The following is a 12,952-nucleotide window of genomic DNA, read 5'->3' as shown; positions in this document are numbered from 1 at the left end:
AACACTGTGGCACAGTCAGTCTGCCACTAACGCTGCGTTCCTTTTGTATCGGAAACGTCGGGATTACCGCGGTCGATGTCAAGATCATCATCAAATACATCGATACAACCTGGTTAGAACGACAAGGATTTTTTGTTTCTGGAATGCATACAAGTGGGATATGACGTCGTCCCGGGTGGAAAATCCAGAGCTCTGACACAAAAGGAACGCAGCATAAAGGTGCTCCTCTGCCTGACCAGTGTGTCATGGAGAGGATGGGAGACATTGTCCATGATGGCCTTCGGTTTGGCCAGCATTCTTCTCTCCGCGACTACTGCCACTGAGTCCAGGCTGACCCCCAGTACAGTGGCTGCCCTCCCAGTCAGTTTGTTCATCCTGTTAGTGTCCGCTGCTTTGATCGGCTAATCGACAGCCAAGAAAATGGTACTCGCTAACACAGAAACATGTTGAGGATTTTCCTACATACATCAAAGGACCTGATCTAGCCTCCACAATTAGCCTCCACATCTAGCCTCTACATCTAGACCCTCACATCTAGCCTCTACATATAGCCCCCACATCTAGCCTCCACATCTAGCCCCCACATCTAGCCTCCACATCTAGCCTCCACATCTAGCCTCCACATCTAGCCTCCACATCTAGCCTCTACATCTAGACCCTCACATCTAGCCTCTACATATAGCCCCCACATCTAGCCTCTACATCTAGCCTCCACATCTAGCCCCCACATCTAGCCTCTACATCTAGTCTCCATATTTAGCCTCCACATGCAGCCCCCGCTACATCTAGCCTCTACATCTAGCCCCCACATCTAGCCTCTACATCTAGCCTCCACATCTAGCCCCCACATCTAGCCTCTACATCTAGCCTCCACATCTAGCCTCCACATCTAGCCTCCACATTTAGCCTCTACATCTAGCCCCCACATTTAGCCTCTACATCTAGCCCCCACATTTAGCCTCTACATCTAGCCCCCACATCTAGCCTCTACATCTAGCCCCCACATCTAGCCTCCACATCTAGCCTCCACATCTAGCCTCCACATCTAGCCCCCACATCTAGCCTCTACATCTAGCCCCCACATCTAGCCTCTACATCTAGCCCCCACATCTAGCCTCTACATCTAGCCTCTACATATAGCCTCTACATATAGCCCCCACATCTAGCCTCTACATCTAGCCTCTACATCTAGCCTCTACATCTAGCCCCCACATCTAGCCTCCACATCTAGCCTCTACATCTAGCCTCTACATCTAGCCTCTACATCTAGTCTCCACATTTATCCTCCACATGCAGCCCCCGCTACATCTAGCCTGCACCATAGCCAGCAGCAGCACCTGGTCCACTGTTTGCAATGAATGTGTATGTAAACAGGGAAGATGGCGTGAGTCTGGTAATGTCTGTCCGCCTCTGGTTCTGATCATACTCTAACCTGCGGTCCAACACAGATGGAATACCATGGGATCTCAATTACCACACACACGCATGTGGACATGCACACGCGAGTGCACACACACACGCGCACACACACACGCAAAGACTGTGACCTTTACCCAAAAGGCTGAGTAATGTTAGAGCAACACGCTACAACTTACGCTGATTGGAGTCTGACAGGCACCTACCCCCCGGATCCACAGCAGATAAGGTGTTGAATAGAGTCAGAAAACAAATATCAGCTATTTCCCGCACATACAAAAACACACACAGACACACGCACACGCACACGCACACGCACACGCACACGCACACGCACACACACACACACACACACACACACACACACACACACACACACACACACACACACCATGAGCCGAAGATCTCTACTGCTGTAGTCTAAGACCTGATAAGGCACACAATGCGACAACCCGGCCAGGATCTGAGGCGTTTAGTGAGCGGGTGTGTTTGTGTGTGTGTGTGTGTGTGTGCGCGCATTGGCGTGTCTGGCATAATATCGGGCCGTACCATATGCTTCCTCCCAGCCCACGGGCCCGGCCTCAGGAGTCTCTCCGTTCTTCAGGCAGTTGTGGATGTAGGTGGCCTTCCATCGTGCGTACTTCCTGTGCTGCTGGTTCTGAGAGGGGGTGGGAGGGAGAGACAGAGGCAAAAAGAGCAAATCAGAAAGAGGGGGGCAGATCGGGGAGGGGGAGGAGACGTAACCGCAAAAGGGGGAAAAAACAAAACAAGGGATGAGGGTTAATGCGGAGCGACGGCGTAGCCTACGGCGGAGGAAGAGGAGGAGGAGGACGGGCTCAGGTGAGACTGGCGCCGTGTTCCTTGGGCCTCCTGGTCCCAATATGAGTCGGGAGACTGATATTGCCACGGGACCAGTAACGCGCTCCCAACGACAGCCGTTTTGCCCGCTCGCACGCTTCCTGAGCTCTGAGGCCCGGAAATCGCTAGGGGTCGCGGCCCAGTCAATTCGTAACGACCTCAGAGCCACGTCGATAGAATCGAGGTCTGAATCGAACGACGGGCACTCCTCCCCACGAAACTGCCATTCTGTCAAAGAGACAGGCTAATCTGTGGTAATCTGTGTGTGTGTGTGTGAAGACAGCGGTGCTACGCTCCTGCGAGAGGGGATAGTTCTCCTGACAGATGAGATTAGCCAGGAACAACTTCCTCCTCAGTCCATTCAACAGCTCTTTTTCAATCTGACAATCTCTCTCTCTCACGCCCCCCCCCCCCCCCCCCCCACTCCCACCCCCAAATCTGACTCTGAATCTGTCTCCAGCCCTCTGGTGCTCCTCTGTGTGTGTGTGTTGAGAGTGTGTGAAGGCATGTGTCTAGTGTGTGTGTGTGTGTGTATGTGTGTGTGTGTGTGTCAGAAATCCTATCTCCCTTGACCATGGTGACGTGCCTGGGGAGAAAAGTGGCCAGGGGGGGGGGGGCGGGTGGGGGTACTGAGAGGACTCATTGTCTGGCCTGGTGTGACGGAGAGAGGCAGAGAGAGAGAAAGAGAGAGAGGCAGAGAGAAAGAGACTTTTTTAAAGAAGAAAAAAAGGCCATTTCCCTCTCTGATGCTTGAATAAAAAGTAGCTAAAAAATACTGCGCACGATGTCTGACTTGCAATTCAATTTCCTTGTTGTACATTTCCGTAAAAGGCCTTCATCAGAGAAGCGGTGAAAACACAATGAGCCTTCTTAAATAGGGTGTAGCTCAGAGTCAGTGCCAATGTGAAGAATGAAGACACAATAATAAAACTAATTGAAAAATGAATAGCACTTATTACATGGCTCCCTGAAAAGAGCCTTCAAATAAATCATTATAAAAAGGTAGGGGGGCGAGGCAGACACCTTCTCATGGTGCCCCCCTTCAGTAGCGAAGTAACCGTACGCGAAGCAAAGTCTGCCAACTTTGAAACAAAGTTCCTGCGGTCCCAACATCGACCATCGCTGATTACCATGCCTAAACTCGTTGACCTAATCGTGAGCGAGCCAGTGAAGCGATGACATTTCCGAAAGGCCAATTGGAAATGCTACCGCCTCCTTACCCATAGATCCACGAGGTGCCTTCCACCACCTAACACCAACAACGTGGACGAGGCGTACCGGGAACTCTGTGGCATACTGGTGAAAGCGGCCAAAAAATCCATCCCATGCGGACGTCCCAAAGCTACAAACCGTGTTGGGATGCGGAGTGAGAGAGTCCCTACTGTGCCTTCCTCCTGGCCCCCCCAGGAGCTGAGTCAGACAGATTTGCCTCAGCACTGCTGTCTAGACTCAGCCAAAGGAGACAAGAGCGCTGGGAGGAGGCCATTAACCCCATTGACTTCTCACACTCCAGCCACAAGGCATGGAGCATCCTTAACAACCTCACTGGTAGGTCTAGACGCTCCCCCCGTCAGTGCCCTATCTCTGCAAACAAAATCGCATCACAATTTGTGAAAAGTGGGACATACGAGGGCAAAGACCGCAAATTGTCACGTCTCATGGTAAAAGAAGTGTCAGACCTCTAGAAGGCCACAACAACAACAGGCAGTAACATCTCCGGTGAATTCACACCGGAGGAGTTCGCTGCTGCCCTCCAGCATGTAAAGCCAGGGAAAGCTCCGGGTCCTGATTCTATCTGCCCGTAGCTTATACTCCATGTCCACCTGTCTTGAAGTCCTGGTTAAGAGCATTCCTCTCTTCCTGCTTGCGCCAACTCATCCTCAAAATCTGGAGAAGAGCCCTAGTTGTCACAATCCCTAAGCCGAACAAGCCTGAAGGGGACCCCAAGAGTTACCGCCCCATCTCTCTGTTATGTATCCCCTTCAAGATCCTCGAGCGTCTCATCTACGCCCGCGTCGAACCAATCATCGACCGCTGCTCCCACAGAGCAGGCCGGGTTCCGGCGTGAGAGATCGACCATAGATCAAGTCACTTTGATGACTCAAGACATCGAGGACAGCTTATCGGCTAAAAAGAAGGCCGGAGCCGTCTTTATAGACCTGACGGCTGCCTACGACACCGTATGGCACCGCGGCCTCACCTGCAAGCTGCTCTGCCTGCTGCCAGAAAGGCACATGATCAGCATGATCATGGAGCTTGTCCGAAACTACAGCTTCACTCTCACCACCGGTAGCGGACAGCGAAGCAGGTTAAGACGCCTTAAGAATGGCGTCCCCCAGGGATCTGTCCTGACCCCCCTCCTTTATAACATCAACACCTATGACCTGCTGACCACAGTCTCCAGGAAGTATGCCTACGCAGATGACCTTGCGCTGGTGTACTCAGCTGGAGACTGGCAGGCTGTGGAGGAGACACTGAGCGAGGACATGCAGACACTAGTTGCATACCTCCGAAAATGGAGATTGAAGCTCAGCAAGGCAAAGATGTTGTCGGTGGCCTTCCACCTTAACAACAAGGAAGAGAAACGTGAGCTCCGAGTGCACACCGACGGAACACTCCTGCCATACAGCGCCGAATCGTGGAGCCTAACCACCTGCTCCACGACAGGCTCACTGCAAAAGCTGAGGCTCCCCGGCGTCTCAAATCGAGACATCCTTTTGTGCCTGCCGCACGGGATCTCCTGCAGCAATGCAGAGATCTTAACATCAGCGAGGCAGGATGGGCGGACCACATCTGGCGTGCGGAGTGGGAGGTAAACACCTCCGCCGCCGGTCCTCCTGTTGTTTTTCATGACCCACATGTAAGAAACCAAAATATTACTATTAATATTGCAAGGTGCTGTCAAAACTGTCAAAAGTCACAAATCCTGTCAGTTCATCCGAACATCCCTTCAAAATTCAAAATATGTCATCTATAAATCTGTACCACTTTAAAATCGACAAAAAAGGGTTCGTGACAGGATTGAAGACAACATTTCAAAAATGTGTCCCTCTCCTACGCACCTGCCTTTTAAAACCAAGGTGCAAAGTATTCTCCTGTACTTCTCTCCTGCTTGAAATATAAAGTAATTAGAGATTCTTACCTGCCTACACAACTTCCAAAATTCATATCTGAAACTAAGGATTCCCTGAGGGGAACAGCCAGAGCAATCAATAGTATATCATGAGAGAGAGAGAGAGAGAGAGAGAGAAAGAGAGGGAGAGAGAGAAAGAGAGAGAGAAAGAAAGGGAGGGAGAGGGACGGAGAGAGAGAGGGAGAGGAAGAAAGAGAGAGAAAGAGAGGGAGAGACAGAGAAAGGGAGAAGGACAGAGAGAGGGAGGGAGAGAGCTCTAGGGGTCTCAAAGGGTCTCATTACACTTTGCTGTGGACAACAGATTTCAGGCGGATAGTCTCACCCATGACCGTCTCTCTCCCTGGATGCAAACAGAAAATTATTCACAAAATGCTTGGCCAGATTCCAGATTTACCACAGTGAAGGCCGACTGAGTCGGCGTTGATATCTGTGTTTCTCTTCCCTGTGCCATTGGAGACTTTTTGTGTGTTCGTAGCTCCATAATATAATACATCCGAAAGTATTATGGGACATATTATACATCAAACTGTTCGTCTATTTGTCTTGATTCTAGCCATCTAAATATCTAAGCTGACATAAATACTTTTTGAGCTAGAGCCGTCTGAACACGACAGTTCCACTGGCTGGCTATAGCCGGTAACGTTAGCTACGAGGTGCACGTCAGGCTACGGCATAGGCAGGTGCGCAGATTGGCTGGAGGCGCAAACTGTCGGCAACTCGTCCTCCTGTCCTCCTCAGTTTTTTGAGTCACCAGCCACCACTGGTGTAAAGCCAATTTATCTCCACTGCAAGATATTCACATTTCTTTTTGTTGATGGTAAATTGATCTTTGTTATTGTTGCAAATTCATTAGACGGCATATTATACAAAATACGCAACTTGGCCAAACATGGATGCAGTGCAATAAGGCCTCTACTGTTTGTTCTATGTTCTAGGGGTGGACTAGAGCAGAGAAGGCATGGCTACCCCCCTCAGGGAGAGAGATAAAAAGTGAGAGGATAGGGAGAGGGATCTCTCAATGAACCACTTGTCTGTGTGTGTGTGTGTGTGTGTGTGTGTGTGTGTGTGTGTGCGCGTGCGTTTGCAAGTGTTTTGTGTGTTGGCCAGCCACAGGCCACTTGACTGTATAGAGGAGACATCTGCTACCATGGAGAAGCTTGAAGAGGCTAAAGAGCAGTAGGCTTGGTTATTGGCCAGACAGACAGTGGCCCTGTCTAGATAACAGTCCTAGCCCTACACCTCCTAGCCCTCTATAGTACCAAGCCCCTACTCCCACCCTAGCCCTTTACTCCCTAGCCCCTGCCCCCTAAACCCCTTGATCAGACACTCACTGTCGCCCCCCCCAGTGGCAGGGACTTTCGATTGACCAGTGTACGCTAGTTAGTTAGTTAGTTCATTTGTTTGTACGTTCATTCGTATGTCCGTCACACATGTACCAAACCCCACCACCTGGGGGCGCTCGCCACAGCTCTTTTTTTTTTTCATTTTCTCATTGCCAAGTACATTTTGCTTTGTACATAAAAAAAACTATGCTTGGTGTCTCAGTAAAAGTATAGTCTATTCTAGTCAGGAGCCCATCCACTTTCTAAATCCATGTTAATCCATGTTATGGTTCTCGTTAGTAGTAGGTTAGTATCGAGGTTAGGTGCATTGGGTGCAATTATCAGTTATAGATGTTATAGCTAAGTTATAGTTGTCATATTTCACAACAAAGACCAGATTACTTATTTTAGATCAGAGATAGAGGATGGCTAGGTCATATACTGTATGTGTACAGTATGTGTATGGCTAGGTCATACTGTATGCTGAGTTAGTCATGCCCTTAGGTGGGGAGTCGATGGGGATCAACTGTAGATTTGACCACTGAGCTCTCAACGTTTCGACTTTGTAGTTTGTGCACATGCTTAGAGGCTAGCACGTCAGATTGAATGAGTATTTCTGAATAGCACAGGCGAACAATATCCAGCCCTGAAAAGCTTCACACAGCTGCGCTTTGGTTTTCCATGTTCATTAGTCGAGCCTGCATTGAACAACCCTGGGAACGAGAAACAGGGTGAATGAAATCCAATGGTCAGATGGAGCATAATGTATCATATTACACTGAATCCTACAATGTACTGTAGCTGCAAATTGGACATTCCACATGCAGGAACAGAATAACTGTATTTGCTTTTTCGTTGCCACGACACAAGCAAAAACTGACTAGTGCACACTGCAACTTTGCCGGACAATTTGGAGAGTTGTTTTTTGGGGGATTTCCAGAATTTAAAGAAAGTATCAATCTACTTTTCAAAGAATTCAGAGTACAGAATGCTGGGAGTTCAATAAATAACCTTAAACATTTCACATATTCATATTCATTCAGAAAATATTACGTTTCCACTCATGTTCACTGTTCTGGCTTGTGACCAACGTTAGGATCTGTTTCGTTTAGGCTACGTGCTGAGCTGTCAGACTAATCAGTCTATAATAGACCTTTTCCATTCCTTTACTTGTTCCATGTTTGGAGTTCTGTCGGCCTGGACTGTCTAACAGAGGCATAGAGAACATGGAACAGTGGAGTGTGGATACATAACAGTTCCAGATCAACCTGAAATGTATTTTCTAACACAGAATACCATGTGAATGTAGTGTCTAGTAGGGTAGGAGAGGGACAGTTCAGAGACAGTTCAGTCCAGACTAAGATCACGGAAGTGCAAATACAGTGAACAGCGGACTTAGGGCTGCCCCCTGAAAGTCGACGAGTCGAATCATCAGTCGGTGACCCTAAAGTCTGGCCCCCGGGTGATTACTGTTTTTTTTGCTTCCCTCTGGAATATGAAGGGCTGGGTCGTATACCCACCTCCCTTGTTCTCTGTAAAGCGCATTGTGTTGCCTCTGGGTATGAAATGCGCTATACAAATAAAGCTTTGATTGATCGATTGATTGAAGTCGACTGAGATTCTTGAAGTCGAGCAGTCGTTTTTTTGATCCACCGTCAAGATGCGCTGGTGGGCTAAGACCACCCACCGGCCTTGTTATTTATATAGGACAGGCCAAGCATTCATTTTAGACCTAGGCTATTACTGATACTATTTGTTGTGCAGTAAAAGGAGACATATGACTGATATAGTGGACGGAAGAAGGCAGGGAACCCCACTCCCCTTCGCTGTACGCCTAGCCTAGCCTAGCCTACTATGCGCCAGCAATCACATGCATTTCCCAAACGGAATATCACAACTCAAAACTGATTTCCTAAATCAATCTTCTTATATTAACTAAGATATAAGGAAAGGAATTAACTAAGATATAAGGATTTTTCTCCAGTGGACAGAGTGAGCTCTAACGTTTGCTTGTTGACTGCTGCCCGCATGAGCCTATTCGCGCATGCTTTCCCAGTTGAGGAGACTATGGTCAAATCTCCCAACCCTAATGTAGGCTATTGCAAACTGCATAAAAACATGGGGGCATCTGAAGTACATGGACATGCTGTGTGGGCTAGATGATTCATGTTTAACAACAAAAACAGGGGTCTTTTTATTGTGCTGCCTACGAGTTTGCGTTTTAAGTTCGACAGCTGTCCCGAATACCGCGATCTCCCCTCAGCCTAGGGGGAAAAAGGAGGAACGAATGAATGGACGCATAATCAAATCTCTTGTTTGAACAGGCTAATCTGATTCGAATCGCCTCACAAAATTCAGAGTTGGGTACAGCCCTAAAGTGGCATGATCGGGGGTAGACATGTCATAGATAAGGTATAGTAGAACAGGAGAGTTCCACCTTAAGGACGTACCTCCTCTGAGAGCTCTCCAAACACACAGAGAACGTCTAGCAGAAGACTGGCGGTGTAGAACGACTTGATCATGTTCCTGGAACAAACACAACATACACAAATATATCATTAATATACACAAATATCAAATGAATATGCATACTCTATACAATTAATATACACAGTGCAGTTATGTACACAAATGTACAACCCATATACACAAATCCATAATCAATATGCACAAAATACATTATCAATATGCACAAATCCATAACAAATATAATAATGAATACACACAAGTATATAATAAATCATAAATACACCAACATATTGATCAATCATGCTGTCCCAGCTATGGTGAAGGTGTTCAAATCTACAGAGGACAAATGAATAGGGTAGAACAGATTGGAATAGGGTACAATGACTGATTGGCAGAACGGGCGGACAGCAATGAAATTAGGTTTGGTGAGACATTGGAACTTCCTCCAAATAGATCAAACTGTCACGGATGCATTTGCACTGTAATTTTCATGTCTTATGCTGACAGTAAATGTGAGTGTGTGTGTGTGTGTGTGTGTGTGTGTGTGGAGCTAGTAAAAGGTCTCTCACAGCTGGGCTCGGGAAGCATGCAGCACACACATACAGGAGTGAAAGTGATGACGGGTACCTTAAACTGGGTCCTAAAACTGATAGGGAGCCAGTGTAAGGAGGCTAGGATGGGAGTAACGTGACAGGTCTTTCTGGACCTAAATGGTAAATGGTAAATGGACTGCACTTATATAGCGCTTTTCCACCTTAGCGGCACTCAAAGCGCTTTACAATGGCCTCTCATTCACCCATACATTCACACACCAATGGTGGTAGCTGCCATGCAAGGTGCTAACCTGCTAATTTTGGGGTTAGGTGTCTTGCTCAAGGACACTTCGACATGTGGACAGTTGGGGCTGGGATTCGAACCACTGACCCTTCGATCACTGAACGACCCACTCTACCAACTGAGCTACAGCCGCCCCAGCAACCTAGCAGCAGAGCTTTGGACCTTTTTTAGACAGTCCACAGATGCCTCGCTGAGGCAGATAAAAGGGGTATTCCAGTACCCCCTGATCAAAAGTAACACCAAGATGTCTGATCTTAGACGGCACAGTTGTTGAGAGGGGACCCACACATTGAGCAACTTTAGCGATGACATTCTGAGTTTGGTGAGTTTCCATGTCAATGTAGGCCTTGTTGGGTGTGCCGTGACAGGAGAGCGGAGGGAGGGGAGTCTCTTATTCCAGCTTAGCTCCCATAAACTGGCTCGCTGTGCTCTGTACTCCTCCACTGGTGAGCTAATCCCACAGCGTCTGGACGCCAGGGCCAGTCTCACGTAGGCCTGCTTTGTGTTCTCAGGTGATGGATGGAATATTCATACAACTCTACTTCCCCTAATGCTGACTTGAAGACATTTTATGTGTGTATTGTTCCACGTGTGGCTCCAGACACACGCACGCACGCACCCACACACACACACACCGTCCAGTCTAGCCGCCAGCCAGACCATCAGTCCATCTAGGCAACCCCCCAGCCAGTCCAACCAGCCAGTCAGCTAGTCCAGTCAGCTACGTTAGTCCAACCAGCCAGTCAGCTAGTCCAACCAGCCAGTCAGCTAGTCCAACCAGCCAGTCAGCTAGTCCAGTCAGCTAGTCCAACCAGCCAGTCAGCTAGTCCAGTCAGCTAGTCCAACCAGCCAGTCAGCTAGTCTAACCAGCCAGTCAGCTAGTCAAGACAGCCAGTCAGCTAGTTCATTCAGCTAGTCCAGTCAGCCAGCCAGCCAGTCCAACCAGCTAATGCAGTCAGCCAGCCGAGTCAGTCCAGCCAGCCAGCCGGCCAGTCAGTTAGTCCAGTCCAGCCAGCCAGCTAGTCCAGCCAGTCAGTAAATTAGTCCAGCCAGCTAGTCCAGCCAGTCAGTAAATTAGTCCAGCCAGCTAGTCAGCTAGTTCAGCCAGTCAGCTAGTCCAGCCAGTCAGTAAGTTAGTCGAGCCAGCTAGTCCAGTCCAACCAGTCAGCTAGGCCAGTCAGCCAGTCCGGCCAGAACATATGTGGTCCCATGGTGACATTTGGGCCTGTTAGTCTACATATCTCAGGCAATAATATTTGACCACGAGAACATGGTGTGTGTGTGTGTGTGTGTGTGTGTGTGTGAGAGAGAGAGAGAGAGAGAGAGAGGCACAGATAAACTGAGACATGCACATTCCAGCCTACATTCTCCAACAGAGTGGGACTTTTTATCTGGACACACACACACATGCACACACATATACAGACACACACACATACTCTCACTCTCACTCTTTCTCTTTCTCTCTTTCTCTCTTTCTCTCTTTCTCTCTTTCTCTCTTTCTCTCTTTCTCTCACTCACTCACTCACTCACTCACTCACTCACTCACTCACTCACTCACTCACTCACTCACTCACTCACTCATACACACGCGCGCACACAAACACACACAGCAGACTGACTGTCTGCCAGAAGTCCAGCCGTCTACATGTACAGTGGTAGCTGTCAAGACTGTAGCCTACACAGAGATCCTCAAAAGACCTCTCTCATCCTTCTTCCCGCCTTCTTCCACTGACTCCCAGATAGCCAATCTGACACCCCCCCCGCTCCATTCTCTCTCTTGCACTTGCACTATTTCATGCTTTCATACTTTCATACTTCCCCATGATTCTGCCTTGGTCTCAAAAACCTTGAAAATGCACAAAAACATGACTGGAAAGCTCATCAAATGCATCTCATCCCTTTTTTCATAAGATTTTCAAGCAAATGAACACCTAAATTGACATGAACTTGAGCGATATTTGAAGCTGATGTCATAATGCCCCGTATTGATGCATATTTTAGTAGCTCGCTAAAGCATTTTCCATCAACAATGTAGCGAATGGAATACAATATTACCTATTGGGCATGAGGTGAACGTCTTTGGTATTTAGAGCGGAGTACTATAGACACATTCTGACTGAGCATGCGTACCATTCTTATAGTGGTGAGGTGATGTAGTCATTTTGTAGGCTGAAAGTTAGCGCCGCCACAATTTGGGTCCTAGTCCAAAATCCCTATATGGGATATGGGAATGGGATTCACAAAATATGCCGTCTGTGTTTAACAGAAGGCCAATTCCATGTAAATGTCACCCTCACCATGAAAAAAATGAAAACACTTTTCATAACAAAATCACTTTAAAATGTATCATCAAGGTCTATATTTTGGGGTACAGAATTAATCTGACCAGATTATTTATGAAATTACACATTTCCCCTCACTACAACAGGAATCACAATTATAAAAAAAACACTTTTTCAATAAACCTAATTGCATGATTTCTCGAAGGGGCATAAGGGCCTGATTTTTCACCCAAACTGATTCCCCAGCCTCTACTTTGAGGACGAGGGGCTGGTGTAGCAAAATGTAATTTGAGTTTTTCCCTTTAACTGTTGAGCCTGGTTAAAGTGATGCGTTTTTACAGGACAGCAAGTCCGTAATGTTTTTCAGGAAAAGTTGCTATAAAACATGCGTCTGAAATGCAATATTACCTAAACTTTCTGTGCAAGGCTAACTTTCACAGATGTATATGATATCATAAAATAGCCTAGTCGTTCCCACTCTCCTTTTTAATGTCATTTTTGTGTGTTACGGATGTGACAGCGTTATGGATGTGACAATCAAACTAGAGAATTGTGAATAGGCCTACACCAAATGGATATGCCTCAAGCACATAATGACAGTCCTGTTCCACATGTTGGCATGAAGCCTCGAC

At 47.6% G+C, this 12,952-nt stretch overlaps 1 protein-coding gene across 1 annotated transcript in view; it reads right to left on the bottom strand.

Moving 5' to 3' along the window:
• vta1 (vesicle (multivesicular body) trafficking 1) overlaps window positions 1-12,952 on the bottom strand; it is a 55,280-nt gene that overhangs the window by 15,918 nt on the left and 26,410 nt on the right. Inside the window, exons 4-5 of the mRNA XM_084454007.1 lie at window positions 9,180-9,255; window positions 1,966-2,074 (exon numbers count right to left, since the gene is read on the bottom strand). Coding sequence (XP_084310133.1) covers window positions 1,966-2,074; window positions 9,180-9,255 — 185 coding nt within the window. The remainder of the gene's footprint in view (window positions 1-1,965; window positions 2,075-9,179; window positions 9,256-12,952) is intronic.

Source organism: Borostomias antarcticus (genome assembly GCF_949987555.1).
Source record: "Borostomias antarcticus genome assembly, chromosome: 19".
Classification (NCBI taxonomy): domain Eukaryota; kingdom Metazoa; phylum Chordata; class Actinopteri; order Stomiiformes; family Stomiidae; genus Borostomias; species Borostomias antarcticus.
This window is presented reverse-complemented; position numbering and strand designations above follow the sequence as displayed.